The sequence below is a fragment of the Geotrypetes seraphini genome, chromosome 2, assembly GCF_902459505.1.
Source record: "Geotrypetes seraphini chromosome 2, aGeoSer1.1, whole genome shotgun sequence".
Lineage (NCBI taxonomy): Eukaryota > Metazoa > Chordata > Amphibia > Gymnophiona > Dermophiidae > Geotrypetes > Geotrypetes seraphini.
Genome location: NC_047085.1, coordinates 7,081,140 through 7,097,555, shown reverse-complemented (window position 1 = coordinate 7,097,555; position 16,416 = coordinate 7,081,140). Strand labels below are relative to the sequence as shown.

General features: G+C 43.8%; 1 protein-coding gene across 13 annotated transcripts in view; it reads left to right on the top strand.

The window, feature by feature from the left end:
* The window catches only part of LOC117355920 (protein scribble homolog), a 393,083-nt gene extending 382,170 nt beyond the window's left edge, over positions 1-10,913 (top strand). For all 13 annotated transcript variants that reach the window (XM_033935046.1, XM_033935039.1, XM_033935045.1 and 10 more), the window contains 3 exons: positions 314-361; positions 486-645; positions 10,713-10,913. In XM_033935046.1, the coding sequence (XP_033790937.1) occupies positions 314-361; positions 486-645; positions 10,713-10,882 (378 nt within the window). In that variant the 3' untranslated portion in view covers positions 10,883-10,913. The remainder of the gene's footprint in view (positions 1-313; positions 362-485; positions 646-10,712) is intronic.
* Positions 10,914-16,416: the final 5,503 nt, after the last annotated feature.

Sequence of the window (16,416 nt, the reverse complement as noted above, 5' to 3'; positions counted from 1 at the left end):
ACTGTTTCTTATTATTTTTAATTGGATCCTGAAGGGTTTTCTTTTAGCTCCAAAAGGTTTCTTCACCTTCCTCCTTTTGTCTAGGCTTCCAGAATGGTATTTTTGAATAGCATCCACACCTGATGTGAATTTTTGTCCTTTGCATCTGGTCCTCCAAATTCCTTTTTTTACCATTCTCCTCATTGTAGTCTTCCCCTATTCCTGAAGGATGTGGTGAAAGAGTATAAGAGCACCCCCCACCCATGAAGCAGGTGAAAGAACAGATGTCCTTTTTATTAAAGCAGTTTTAACTTGCATCACTTTGTGTCTGCAGGAGATGTCGATACCTAGGACTCCTGAGAGGCCCACTGTTCCTTCTGAGGTAAAGTCACGTGCTTTGCATGGGTTCTGCTTCAGTGGATGCTGTGGTGAGGGTGCAGTGCATTGGGTACTTGTATGAGTTTTTCCTACAGAGAGGCAGCAGTGAGTTCTTGCTTGTATCCTAGGGTTCATCCCCGGCCGGACTAGACAGCCCAGAACAGAGATCCTTCCGAGAGAGGCAGAAATACTTTGAGATTGATGTGAGACAGCAACAAGCAGAGAAACCTCCAAAACGTGTTTCCTTGGTGGGAGAGGATGACCTGAAGAAGATGAAAGAGGAGGAAGGTAAGAGAGGACCCCCGAGCCACATTCTCCCTTAAAGATTAAAGTGGTAGGGTAGCCGTGTTAGTCCACTTTGAAAGGTAATACCGTATTTTCGCGGATATAACGCGCGCGTTATACGTGATTTTACGTACCGCGCATACCCCTCGCGCGTTATATGCCTGAGCGCGGTATACAAAAGTTTTTAAACATAGTTCCCACCCCGCCCGACGCCCGATTCACCCCCCCAGCAGGACCGCTCGCACCCCCACCCCGAACGACCGCTCGCACGCGCTCCCACCCGCACCCGCATCCACGATCGGAGCAAGAGGGAGCCCAAGCCCTCTTGCCCGGCCGACTCCCCGACGTCCGATACATCCCCCCCCCCCGGCAGGACCACTCGCACCCTCACCCCGAAGGACCGCCGACTCCCCAACAATATCGGGCCAGGAGGGAGCCCAAACCCTCCTGGCCACGGCGACCCCCTAACCCCACCCCGCACTACATTACGGGCAGGAGGGATCCCAGGCCCTCCTGCCCTCGACGCAAACCCCCCTCCCTCCAACGACCGCCCCCCCCCAAGAACCTCCGCCCGTCCCCCAGCCGACCCGCGACCCCCCTGGCCGACCCCCACGACACCCCCACCCGCCTTCCCCGTACCTTTGTGTAGTTGGGCCAGAAGGGAGCCCAAACCCTCCTGGCCACGGCGACCCCCTAACCCCACCCCACACTACATTACGGGCAGGAGGGATCCCAGGCCCTCCTGCCCTCGACGCAAACCCCCCTCCCCCCCAGCCGACCCGCGACCCCCCTGGCCGACCCCCACGACCCCCCCACCCCCCTTCCCCGTACCTTTGGAAGTTGGCCGGACAGACGGGAGCCAAACCCGCCTGTCCGGCAGGCAGCCAACGAAGGAATGAGGCCGGATTGGCCCATCCGTCCTAAAGCTCCGCCTACTGGTGGGGCCTAAGGCGCGTGGGCCAATCAGAATAGGCCCTGGAGCCTTAGGTCCCACCTGGGGGCGCGGCCTGAGGCACATGGGCCAAACCCGACCATGTGTCTCAGGCCGCGCCCCCAGGTGGGACCTAAGGCTCCAGGGCCTATTCTGATTGGCCCACGCGCCTTAGGCCCCACCAGTAGGCGGAGCTTTAGGACGGATGGGCCAATCCGACCTCATTCCTTCGTTGGCTGCCTGCCGGACAGGCGGGTTTGGCTCCCGTCTGTCCGGCCAACTTCCAAAGGTACGGGGAAGGGGGGTGGGGGGGGCGTGGGGGTCGGCCAGGGGGGTCGCGGGTCGGCTGGGGGGGGGGGGGGTTTGCGTCGAGGGCAGGAGGGCCTGGGATCCCTCCTGCCCGTAATGTAGTGCGGGGTGGGGTTAGGGGGTCGCCGTGGCCAGGAGGGTTTGGGCTCCCTTCTGGCCCAACTACACAAAGGTACGGGGAAGGCGGGTGGGGGTGTCGTGGGGGTCGGCCAGGGGGGTCGCGGGTCGGCTGGGGGACGGGCGGAGGTTCTTGGGGGGGGGCGGTCGTTGGGGGGAGGGGGTTTGCGTCGAGGGCAGGAGGGCCTGGGATCCCTCCTGCCCGTAATGTAGTGCGGGGTGGGGTTAGGGGGTCGCCGTGGCCAGGAGGGTTTGGGCTCCCTCCTGGCCCGATATTGTTGGGGAGTCGGCGGTCCTTCGGGGTGAGGGTGCGAGTGGTCCTGCCGGGGGGGGGGATGTATCGGACGTCGGGGGGGGCATCAGGCTTTCAGGATGGGGACAGACCTTCAAGGGGGGACAGGACTTCAAGGGAGGACAGTGCACGGAAGTCAGGGGGGGTGAACGGAGAGTCGGGACAGCGCACGGAAAGTCAGGGCGGGCGAAAGGAGAGTCGGGCAGCATGCGCGTTATATGCCTGAGCGCGGTATAGAAAAGTTTTTGTACATATCATCGTGATTTCTGCGCGCTATACCCCTGTGCGCGTTTTACAATGGTGCGCGTTATATCCGCGAAAATACGGTAATAGAAACAAAGAAAAGAAAATAAGATGATACATTTTTCATTGGACTAACTTAATTCATTTTGTGATGAGCTTATAAAGATAACAGAAATTGAGAAATGAGCCAGAATATATATGTGAAACATAAAAGCGTTCTAATGTTACTCCCATGAGGAAGACAGGTGTGAGTGGGGAGGGGAGGGGAGGGGGTGAGGAACAGGGAGAGATGGTGGGTGATCAGAGGGTGACAAAGCAATAGAATTTATATGGTTTATACAGTAATAGGATGGGACACCTAACTCTTTAAGTCCTGTCTGGCGGGTGCTAAAATATTTCAACATTTTAACTTCAAAGGTTTCATGTTCTTAGATGGTTTTGAAATTTCCTTTTAGGATTCTTACCTTAAAGTCGCTGATGCAGCGCTCTGCAAAATGCTGTCCTACAGAAGTGTCACCTTGGTCAACACTATAGTTTCTGTCGTGGTGTCTGTGGAGATTCAGTCTGGTCTTAAGCATTGGGCCAGTCTCTCCACATTTTTGGCATTGAATAATGTACACTACATTTGAAGATGAGCATGTGTAGAACCCCTGTGTGCAAAATGATTTTCCCATGAGTTTGATAGGTATTTGCACAATTTGCTTCTTGATGTATTGCAGGAAGGTGTGACATTCTTTTCCAGTTTCTACTGGGAACTTTGTTTTCACTAACTGCTAGATGCATGAAAGTCAGCGATCGTCACTAAACCTGTTTAGACAGGATTAACAGCGCTTGGCTATGCAAAAAACAAAACAGGGTTTTAGCGATTGGCTCAGATGCTCCTCCCTCTGTATTCCATGTGATTCACAGGGAGGGGCTTAAGATCTGATGTCTGAGCCAATCAGGACCTTAGGCCCCTCCAAATGCATCACATGGGATACAGAGGGAGAAGCTCCAAGAGCCAATCAGGGCCTTAGGCTCCTCCCTGTGCATCACATGCTGAACCAGGGTGGGGAAGGCCCATCATTTTTGACTGACGGGCCTCAGAGCTGAAGGGATCGTGCTTCTCTCCAGCTCCCAACATCTATCAAAGGTATGGAGAGAGGGGGGTTCCAGGGAGCATCCGGTGGCAGCGGGAATGGGCATCTCTCCTGCCTTTTTTTTTTTCCAGGAGGAAGAGGGGAGGGGCTCCGTTGGCAGGAGGGTCCGTTTGCTCCATTTAGCATGCCGAAGCTAAAAAAGTTTAAAAGAAACTGATCTAGGGAGATATCTTTGAGATGTTTTTATGTCGTCATTGTTAATAAGAGACTGTGATGTCTAGAAAGTTAGCTTTTTCTGTGGAGTAATCTGTTTTGAATTTGATTGAGGGATGATATGCATTGAAAGAACTGTAAAATTGTTTGAGATTTTCTTCTCCCTCAGTCCAAATCATAAAAATGTTATCAATTTACCAGTAATATTTTAGAGGTTTAGTATTGTCTAACTTTGTCTTGAATCCCTGGAGGGGAAAACACCCTCCAGGGATTCAAGACAAAATTAGACAAGTTCCTGCTGAACCGGAACGTACACAGGTGAGGCTGGACTCGTTTAGAGCGCTGGTCTTTGAACTGCTGGTCACGATGGACCACTGGTCTGACCCAGCAGCGGCAATTCTTATGTTCTATTTAAGAATGTCTCCTCTGGTTCTGCCATGATGAAAAGGTTTGCATATTGTGGTGCCCATCATTTGCAGATAAATATTAAACGCAAATTGTGCCAACACATACCACAGGATCCCTCAGTTATAACTCAGCTGACTCAGGCCAATGCTCAAAGGTTTACAGTAGAGTGAAACTGTACTGTGAACCTAGCGCAGAAAAATTGCCGTGGCATGCTCAAGAGTAATGACCATGCAGATTAACTCTTTGTTAAAAACACGGCAATAATTTGCTGCTCAGCGCCCTGTGCTTTCCTGTCAGTGGCCGAATGATGATTGGTTCAAGCACTGACAGGAAGCCAGGAGTTAGGGAGAACAAAGCAGGGAAATGATCCAAGCTAGTGGTCGATGGGAAGTCACAAATCTGCAAACAAAAGAAAGTCTCACCTGTAGAGAAGTGGGTATCGGTAAAGGGATGGGTGAGCCCAAATAGCTAGGGAAAAGTGCATTGGAGCTGGGTCAAGATTTTGGGAATGGAGCAGGTTATGCCTCCAGATTATGAGAAGACAAAGGAGGGGGCGGGGTCAAGATGGCGAACAGCAGTGCGACGGCGTTCTAGAGCGCTGGCAATTTTTCCTTTTTGGTGATCATCCTGCATCCGAAGTTCCACTACCGGCTGCTACTTCGTCTCCCTTGCAGCCGCTGATTCAGCAGACTCTGGATTGCTTTGCCGCAGGTTTTCATCTCAGGGTGTGCAAATGGAGGAGTGTTCAAACGTCAAGTTATCTTTGTCCGTCCACCTGTATTAGAAAACTCTTTATCTGAAATTTCTGAACGTGTGGCTTTGTTTTCAAGCAAGATTTAAATGTGGTTATGAGGATTTACTTTAAGAACTTTGGGACTTTATTTTTTGGACAACGAGTTTGGTTACATTTGGACATTATAAGGCAGAGTACGGTACTGGGGTTCAAGAAAGGATTGGACAAATTCCTACTGGAAATGGGGATAGAGGGGTATAGATAGAAGATTACTGCACAGGTCCTGGACCTGTTGGGCCGCCGCGTGAGCGGACTGCTGGGCACGATGGACCTCGGGTCTGACCCAGCAGAGGCATTGCTTATGTTCTTATGACATGACAAAGTCTACCCAAGAGAGAAGGAAACAGTTTTTGCTTCTGAATGAAGAAACAAAGAAATTAGGAGCTACATTTTGTTAACTAATCCTTGCAAATGTGTTGTGAAATACATGGATTTAAAATAAGGTTTTTTTCAGCCTGAGCATCTGAAAACAATTGTAGCGTTGAATGGATTTTCCAAATGATAGACATCTTGATAGCTATTAAATTAATGATTGGATAGTGCTATTGAGCGGGCCTTGGTACATTTGCTGCATGCTTCCTCGTCATTCCCATAGTATCTTACTACACCCATTGCAGAGGGTTTGGAAGGACTTGGTGACTAAATGGGGGTTAACCCCTTCTGCTCACAGTTGTTGCCACTTAAGGGAAACCTGCAATTTTTGCTGCTGCTGGGGTGTCTCAGCTTTCTCATGTGTTGCAGGCGGAGGGGTCTGTACAGATTTGGGAGGTTTTGCGACAGCTCTGTAATTTACGGGAGGGTGAATTCTTGGCCTATAGCCAGGTATGTCACTATGTAGCCTCTTTGGCGGTGGGGGGCTTGACCTTTCCTTTGGAGACCCATATTCAGGTTTTGGTAGAAAAGTATGAGGAGGAGGGGTTTACGGTTTTCCAATTGCATTCCGACCTTCAGGTGTTGTATCCAGGAGAGAGACGGGAGGGGCTGCGGGAGAGATGGGGCAGGGATCTGAAGTTTACTGTACAATTGATATGCCAGATCCCAGAGCTTTTGGTCAGAACTAACATGCGAGAATGTCAGTGCCGGTTCTTGCACAGAGCCTATTTCTCCTGAGACCGAGTGTTTAAATCAGGTTATGTGGCCTCCTTCACTTCTCCTAAATGTTCCCTTGACTCCGTACAGCGCTGCGTACGTCTGGTAGCGTTATAGAAATAATTAGTAGTAGTAGACTCCAGCACCTTCTTGCATGCTTTTTGGACCTGTCCGATGGTTCGCTCGTTTTGGTCCGCTATCTGACAAGTACCTGGCCAAAACTCAAGAAGTAGCAACATTCCATTCAGAATCCTAAAGAATAGCAAGATTCCGGAATCCCAGAGAGTAACAAGATTCTAGAATCCCAAAAAGTAGCAACATTCCATGCTACCGATCCAGGGCAAGCAGTGGCTTTCTCAATAACAAGACTATGGATTTTTCCTCCAGGAACTTGTCCAAACCTTTCTTGAAACCAGCTTCGCTATCCGCTCTTACCACAACCTCTGGCAACACGTTCCAGAGCTTAACTATTCTCTGAGCGAAAAAATATTTCCTTCTATTGGTTTTAAAAGTATTTCCCTGTAACTTCTTCGAGTTTGGGAAGTTTATAATTTTTCTCTTTTTCCTAGAGTATGCAGCGGGGTTTTGAACTCCCTTTCTCTTTGAAACAGAGGAGGGTGGGGGTCCTCCAGCATCTCCAGTCCGACAACAGGGGGGGGATAAGGGGGGCTGGGATTTCGGGGCTGTATTTCCTTAGCTGGCTAGGCCATAAGGGATGGGCCATCAGTGTTTCTTTCAGAGTTTGTTTTTGTATGAGGCAGCTCCTGAATTTGTTTCAAGTACTGGTTCTTTATTTGGTTTTGGGATTTTATGGGGGGGGTTATGGAGGTTGCAATGTTGTATAAGGTAGACGGGCTGTACATACCATGTAGCATTGTTTGTATTGATTTGCATTCCTTTCTATGCGTTTGTGGTGTATGTTTTGTCTATCAATAAAACCAGATTTGTTGGTTTTTTATTTTTCTCCTTATTTGCCTGACCCTTTCTCCGCTCTGGTGGTCTAAGAAAGAGGTTTGAGTTCTCATTTATAATTTTTCTTCTTTTATATTGTTACTTGGTTTTGGGTTTTTTTTAAATGAGACTTTACTCTGTATTACTTGAACAAGTTATATGACTTGTAATTTGTTAAAAAGCAATTTAAAAAAGTAATATATCACATTATGCCTATGAGGAAAATTAAAAAGTGCAAAGGAAATAGGGAGGGTGGAGGAGGAGTGAAGGGGAAGAATAAAATAAATTGGGAGAACAGAGTGTGGTGTAGATGGGCTGAGGGAAAATAGAGCGAATATGATGCTGATAAGGGGCCAAAGGGAGGACCTTAGCTTTAGCTTTGGGTTGGTCCACATTCTTTACCCCTGCGTCTGGCATTTAGGTAGAGGCTGGTGAGTCACGATCAGATATATTTTGATTTTCCTATTTTTTTCTTTACTAGGTGAGGAGAAATTTATTGTGAGTTATGAGGTCAGTTTGAAAACTTGACTCCTAAGAATTATAATATGCTCTTCTTGAGCTTTCTTGTCCCTTTCTGGAAGGTACTGGCAGGTGTCAGGAATCAACCAGAGGACACAGACCTACTGACTGCAGCAAATGTCAATCAGAAAGCACTACTCTCCTAATAAGAATATGACAATAGCCTTACCGGGTCAGACCAAGTCCATCTAGCCCAGTATCCCTTCTTCACGGTGGCCAGTCCAGGTCACAAGTATCTGCCAGAATCCCAAATAGGAACATTCCATGCTACCAATCCCAGGACAAGCAGTGGCTTCTCCATGTCTGTCTCAATTGCAGACTATGGACTTTTCCTTCAGCTATGTTAGCCGTGCTTACCACATCCTCTGGCAATGCATTCCAGAGCTTAACTATTCTCTGAGTTAAAAAATATTTCCTCCTATTGGTTTTAAAAGTATTTCCCTGTAACTTCATCAAGTGTCCCCCAAGTCTTTGTAATTTTTGGCAGAATAAAAAAATTGATCCACTTGTACCCATTCTTCACCACTCAGGATTTTCTAGGGTCCACCTTGGGGCTTAGCGCCCAAGAAAAGGATCTGGGTATCATTGTAGACAGTACGATGAAACCTTCCACCCAATGTGTGGCGGCGGCCAAAAAAGCAAACAGGATGCTAGGAATTATTTAAAAAGGGATGATTAACAGACTAAGAATGTTATAATGCCCCTGTATCGCTCCATGGTGCGACCTCATCTGGAGTATTACGTTCATTTCTGGTCTCCTTATCTCAAAAAAGATATAGTAGCGCTAGAAAAGGTTCAAAGAAGAACAACCAAGATGATAAAGGGGATGGAACGTCTCTCGTATGAGGAAAGACTAAAACGGTTAGGGCTCTTCAGCTTGGAAAAGAGACGGCTGAGGGGAGATAGGATTGAAGTCTACAAAATCCTGAGTGGAGCAGAACGGGTACAAGTGGATCAATTTTTCACTCCATCAAAAATTACAAAGATTAGGGGACACTCGATGAAGTTACAGGGAAATACTTTTAAAACCAATTGGAGGAAATTTTTTTCATTCAGAGAATAGTTAAACTCTGGAACACATTGCCAGAGGATGTGGTAAGAGCGGATAGCGTAGCTTGTTTTAAGAAAGGTTTGTACAATTTCCTGTAGAAAAAGTCCATACTCTGTTATTGAGAAAGGCATGGAGGAAGCCTGGATCAGTAGCATGGAATGTTGCTACTCCTTGAGTTTTGGCCAGGTACTAGTGATCTGGATTGGCCACCATGAGAACGAGCTACTGGGCTTGATGGACCATTGGTCTGAACCAGTAAGGCTATTTTTATGTTCTTATGTTTTCCCCTCAGCCTTCTGTTTTCTAATAACTCCTATCATCTTGTTTGCTTTTTTGGCCACCAACGCATATTGATAGGAAGGTTTCAGCATATTGTCTACAATGACACCCAGATCTTTTTCTTAGGCATTAACGCCAAAGGTGGGCCTTAGCATCTGGTAACTATAGTTTGGGTTATTCTTCCCAATGTGCATCACTTTGCATTTGTCCACATTAAATTTCATCTGCCATTTGGACACCCAGTCTTCCAATTTTCTAAGGACTTCATGCAATTTTTCACAGTCCACGTGTATTTTAACAACCTTGAACAGTTTAATGTCATCTGCAAATTTAATCACCTCACTCGTCATTCCAATTTCCAGATCATTTATAAATAAGTTAATAGCACTGGTCCCAGTACAGATCCCTGCAACACTCCACTATTTACCCTCCTCCATTGAGATAAATGGCCATTTAACCCTACCCATTGTTTTCTGTCCAATACCCAATTCTTAGTCCACAATTGAACTTTGCTTTCTATCCCTTGACTTTTTCGGGAACCTCTCATGAGGAATTTTGTCAAAAGCTGTTGAAAATCCAGATACACTATATCAACCAGCTCACCTTTATCTACATGTTTATTCACACCTTCAAAGAAGTCAAGTAAATTAATGAGAAGACCTTCCTTGGCTGAACCCATGTTGACTCTGTCCCATTAAATCGTGTTTGTCTTTGTGTTCCACAATTTTATTTTTTATAATTGTTTCCACTATTTTGCCCAGTATTGAAGACAAGTTTACCAGTCTGTAATTTACCTGATCTCCCCTGAAACCCTTTCTAAAAATTGGCATAACATTGCCCCCCCCTCCTCCAATCCTCAGGTACTACAGACAATTTTAGCAACTGGTTGCAGATCAATAATTACATGTTTGAGTTCTTTCAGTACCTTAGAATGTGTACTTTGAAAACCATTTCTAGTTCAGGTTGATCTCTTTCATCTTCTTCTGCAAAGACTAAAGCAAATAATTCATTCAGTCTCTCTGCTATGGCCTTATCCTCCCTGACCACCCCTTTTGCTCCTTAATCATCCAACGGTACCACAGATTCTGTCACAGGTTTTCTGCTTCTGATGTACCTAAAAAAGTTATTACTATGAGTTTTTGCCTCGCTCAGGTTTCTCTTCATATTCTTTTTTAGCATGCTTTATCAATGCTTTGCATTTAACTTGTCAGTGTTCGTGTCCTTATTTTTTCATTTGAATCCTTAAAGGATTGAGGGGGGTTGTCTCTAATGCCCTCTTTCACTTCAACTTTTAACCACGCCGACTCGTTTTCTGTTGTTTCCTTTCAACCTTTGTTAATATGTGGAATACATCTTGTCTGGGCTTCCACAATGGTATTTTTAAATAATGTCCACATCTGGTTTACATTCTAACCTCTGCTTTTTGACCATTTTCCTCATTTTATCATAGACGCCCTGATGCACTAGTGACAGCACTGAGGATTCAGTAACACCCCTTTGTGCTGAATTCCTTAGACTGTTACAGGAGAAAAGGAAGAGGAGGTCTCCCTGTAAGACGTGACAGTATGGTTGATTTAGGGACACTTGTGCACTGAACTGCTTCTGTGCTGATCTGAACTGTAGGATTTGACAGAAGGACAGTGACTCAGCTTATAGCAGATGGTTTTGCAGGAGTTAAAGGTCAACGGGTTTGGTTTCACTCTGGTTCTGCTTTTGGAAACAATGATGTGCATGGACCCAACATGCTTGACAGATCTCTTCATTCCTGCTTTGTTAACTTATCTTTTCATTTGCAGCTCGAAAACTCCAACAGAAACGGGAGATACTGTTGAGGGAGGAGGAAGAGGAAGACACGGTGAGACAGAAACCAGACATGAGCACTCAGTCCAGTGTCTTCATTGAGGGTGTGGAGTACAAGATTGAGAGAATAGATGGCCGGAACAGACATTCCCCGGTGGCTGGGTAAGCTGTTCTGCCAGCTGACACTGGCTCTCCCCAACCCTGCAAGTGTCAGGGATCTTTGTTTTTCTCTGAATTGAGAGGAGGCATTGGATTTGCCTCTTTTATAAGAGGCCACAGCTGTGGATAGGAAATTGTGGGTCACAGTTTTTATTTGTATACCGCAAATACCTCGAGAAGTTCATAGCAGTTTCCATAACAAAGATAAAATTAATCAAAATAAAATTACAACTTTTTCAACACATATTCTTTAATGAAATAAGTTTTCAAGGCCTTTTTAAAACTCATATCATTACTCATTAAGGCAATCTGATCTGGTAGGTTTCTCCAGAGTGTGGTCTCAATCCATATGATCTAATGTCTGAGTAGCATAACAATGGAGGCTTGGGGATCCCTACTAGCTACATCAGGGGAGATGTTGATTTTGAGGGAGCCTAAGCTCAAAGTGGGAGGCCCAAAAAAGCAGTAATATTTACTCTGATTGAACGATCCTCCACGTGCGCCGCTGACAGCTGATTCAGCATCCCCGCTCTGATGAGGTTCACCGTAGCTGTAATAGAAGTGAATGGGAGAACTAGGAGCTCATCAGAGCGGGGATGCGGAAGCCTGTGGCGGTGCACGTGGAGGATCACTCAGTCAGGGTAAGCATTACTGCTTTTTTTGGGTTCCTCTCTACAGTGTCCCTTTAATGAAGGTTTATTATGAGATCCGTACATCTTCTATATTAGTGATTGCAAATTTGGGACCTGCTCAACCTTTTTTTTGCTCATCAGCTAGTGTTAGTGTTTGTGCAGCTCCGGAAATTTTTTTTTCATCCAGTGTGGCCAGGGAAGCCAAAAGGTTGGATACCCCTGCTCTAGGGTATACATATTCAGGGCTTCCTGTCTCTCCTCATACATCTTCTGATGCAAACCTCCTACCATTTTCAGTGCCTTTCTCTGGACCACTTCAAGTCTTTTTTATATCCTTAGCCAGATAAGACCTCAAAAACTGAACACAATACTCCAAGTGGGGCCTTACCAATGACCTGTACAGGGGCATCAACACCTTCTTCCTTCTACTGACTACGCCTCTCTTTATACAGCCCAGAATCCTTCTGGCAGCAGCCAGTGCCTTGTCACACTGTTTTTTCGCCTTTAGATCTTCGGACACTATCACCCCAAGGTCCCTCTCCCCGTCCGTGCATATCAGCTTCTCTCCTCCCAGCATATACGGTTCCTTCCTATTATTAATCCCCAAATGCATTACTCTGCATTTCTTTGCATTGAATTTTAGTTGCCAGGCATTAGACCATTCCTCTAACTTTTGCAGATCCTTTTTCATATTCTCCACTCCCTCTTCGGTGTCTACTCTGTTACAAATCTTGGTATCATCTGCAAAAAGGCACACTTTTCCTTCTAACCCTTCAGTAATGTCACTCACAAACATATTGAACAGGATTGGCCCCAGCACCGAACCCTGAGGGACTCCACTAGTCACCTTTCCTTCCTTCGAGCGACTTCCATTAACCACCACCCTCTGGCGTCTGTCCGACAGCCAGTTTCTGACCCAGTTCACCACTTTGGGTCCTAACTTCAGCCCTTCAAGTTTGTTCAAGAGCCTCCTATGAGGAAATTCTGAGTAACTTGGCTTTTAGAAGTTTTCAGGGCAGTCTTATTCTCAGCACTGTCCCAAAAATAATGCAATCATCTTAGTAGTAAATCCCAGCCCCTCCCTTCTACACCTAATCAGCAGACACAATGGCTGAAAACTAGTATTGAGGTCAGAAATACAGGCTTTATAACCGATCAGTGGCTACCCTAAAACATAGGATTTAAAACAGAAATACAGACTTTATAAAGCTATGTGTATTAATAACAAAATTTTAAACTGAATTCTAAAAGAAATAGGTAACCAATGATAATGTAAAAATAAAGTTTTACACGATCAAATTTACTTTTATCACCTAACTACTTTATAACTGTGTTTTGCAAAGTTTGGATCAAAAGAGTAAACCTCCCAGACCCCAAGAACTGGAACCAGATAAGGGGGAGAGACTAGAGCGGAGCTGGTGGATATAACTATCCCTTAATAAATGAATTAATATCTTCGCTGGCTGTTGTTTCCACTGAGAAGCTAAGTATTTCCTGTTGGTTTTTTCACCTTGCTGGTTTTGGACGTTTGTATTTGACCCCCCCCGGATAAGGGGCAGAGACTATTGCTGTTTAGAGTGGAAGGAGTGTGTGTTTTTTTGATTTATTATCTTTTTTCACACCGAGCACTGTTGGGTGCACTTTATCACAAATTATACACAGTGTAAAAGCCCGGGGATGTTTCACAGTTAACACCCTGTTGGGTGTAAGCCAGTGACAGCCTATTCCGCTGGATTTTCCAGTGAGTGGCTGTGTGACTGAGGGCTTTCCTGTGTTTATCACTCATTTATTAAGGGATAGTTATATCCACCAGCTCCGCTCTAGTCTCTCCCCCTTATCTGGTTCCAGTTCTTGGGGTCTGGGAGGTTTACTCTTTTGATGTTTACTTTTTAGCCTCCTTAGCATTTTCGGGTTCTTGTGATTTTCTTTGCAAAGTTTGGAGGCATCTAAGATTGAACTGAGACAATGTTACAATAATCAATCTTAGAAATAAGAAAAACATGTAGAAATGTATGAAAAGTTTTGTTATCAAAATAATAATGTCTGATGGAACGTAACCTCCAAGAGTTAAAAAAAAAAAAGTCTCTTCTTCATTAATTCAGAAATTTGATCATTGAATGCTAAATGAGAATCCACCAGAATCCCTAAATTTTTAAATCTTCTTAAAACTGGAATAGGTTTACCTTAAAAAAGATTGCCCTGGCCCATTTATCCAATATGTGTAACATTTGTCTTTCTACCAGGCATTTCTGAAGATTATTCAAATCTTTACGAACTGGATCAATCGTAGCTACCAATAAGATGTCAATAGAAGGGGGGGCGTGGCTTGGACGCGAATTCTGATGGTTGGGTAAACGAATAGCTCCGTACAGACAAGCCCTATTTATAGAATACAAAAAAAAAATTAAATTTTACAAAAAAATACAAAAAAATACAAAAAAAAATACAAAAAAATACAAAATACAAAAAAATACAAAAAAATACAAAATACAAAAAAATACAAAAATACAAAAAAAAAATTAAATTTTAAAGGAAAAAAGCTGAATATCAGATAATGGCATCTAGCAAACAGAACAAATGCGATTCAGGAGCTGGTGGATCCGGTACAGGAAGTAATAAGAGATCAAAGCCGGAGCCGAGCACTCCTCCTTCAAAAGTCCCGTTGCCATCAGATGATAGCCCAGATGTTATGGAAGAATTGCGGCAAATTAAAGAAATTGTATTAGATAGCAACAAAAAATTACAAAAAGCTATCGATGATGCGGCAGTGCTTACTAAAAGAGTAGATGTGGCGGAAAACAGAATAAATATTTTAGAAGACAACTCTGAACAACTTAATCTGGACATGAGACAAAGCAAAATAATATGGAAAGAGGTAGAAGAAATTAAAAGAGACCTTGAAGACAGCCAGAACCGCGAAAGAAGAAATAATTTAAGAATTATAGGAATGCCGGAAGGGGTAGAAAAAAACGATCCTATAACTTTCCTGGAACAGTTTCTACATAAAGTGCTACCATTAAAATTCAAGACAGCGTTGGAAATCGAAAGAGCACACCGGATACCAGCACAGAAGAAAACTTCACAAACGGGTCCAAGGACTTTAATTTTTAAACTTCTGAGACATCAACAAGCGATGGAAATTTGTCAATTAGCCAAAGAGAACAAAAATCTCAGATGTCAGGATGCAAAAATACTTATTGTCCCTGATTTTGCGAGAGAAACCGCATCCAAAAGGAAAAAATTTCTGGACATGAGGCCACAACTGAAATCGCTAGGGGCTAGATACGGGCTCCTTTATCCAGCAATAATGAAAATCACAATTGCAAACAAAACTCAAAATTTTTCAGACCCTAAAAAGCTACAAGAATTTCTAGACCAACATGAACAACCTATGACATCCTAAGAGTCATATAATGGGAAATTTCTTGGTTAATACTGATTATTTATATATTTATTTATACCTTATTAAACTTTACTTTATAATTATTGATCTTATTAACAGAAATACAAACAAGATCTTCGGTTAAACCTCAGAATTTTATGGATTGGATTCAAATAACGGAATGGAATCGCACGTGCTTATGCACAAGCATGGAACTATACAAAAAACAACGTTCTTAGCAGAAAAGGAAAAAACATAAAATAAACTACACGACCTTACATTTCTTAAATGAAAAGTTTCACAATAATATTTGATGAAAATATACTTGCATGTAAGATCGTGGTGATAATGGAGATCCGAATGAGATGTTAACACAGGATATAAATTTGGTAACCTTATATGGGAGTGGCATTGATTGGCTATAAATAGACAGGAGGCGTTACTTAAAAGGGAGGAGGAGGAAGTCTTCAATAATATTACCAAATATATCGTGAAGTATAAAAACAGAATAGGATTGGTTGAAATGAAGTATTTCCTGTTAGGGATGTACTTCCGTTTTGAATTTGCGTTTTAAAACATCTTTCTTCCGAATGTATGACTCGCATCATCCCGCTGCAGGCTTCCCAGAGGTTGCTCAGGATTTGGGAGGAACCAAACACTTGCACCATATCAAAACCAGAAAGGGAGACAAGAGCTCCAATTCATAGTTTAATATGAGGTAATTTCCACTCGGGAACTGCACCTGGGAGCCCTCCCCCCAGCATGACCTTAGGAACTGTGAAACACACAAAATGGTCGCATCCAGCAAACATGCCATACAGTCACCAATCCTAACTACTCTAAATCCATTCTATGCCCGTCAGGCTGTGCCACCCTAGGGAGCCTCTCATTGTATGCTATTCCAGCTGCTACTGCATAAATTTCTTTGAGATACTACAGAGAATGGCCAAAAGGAAGAACTTTCCCCTAGAACAATCATCTATAGAGACAGTGGCTAATGATCTCAGAACTCTCCCCTGAGACCAAAAAAAAAAAAATTTGAGTATGAAATTTATTGTTTAGAGTAGTTTCATTCTGATCTAGAAATATTATATTTCTTTTCGATTCCCACTCATAACCTAAACGAAGATAAAATTAATGGAGGAGTACTTATACATTTAAGGTAGATTTTGAATCATAAAACTTCCTCCAAGACCCATTAATTTAATTAAATGTCCAATACAACGAATACTGTGATAATAATTATAATATAATATAATTACTAGATATTAATATAATATATGTAAAGATGATTCTGGGATAAATATAAATATTATTGGAAATTTTATTGGAAATTTATATTTAAATTTCTCAAGAGGTAAGATAATATATCTCTTATGTGAACTTCGCTACATCAAATTTGTGTCTATGATTTATAGATTTAAGGGGAGAAAAAAATATTTGCTAGATACATGTAAAATTTAATTGATAGATGGAAATAATTTACTAGTAGTAATTAAAGAACATTCTGTATTAGCTTGAGGGAGT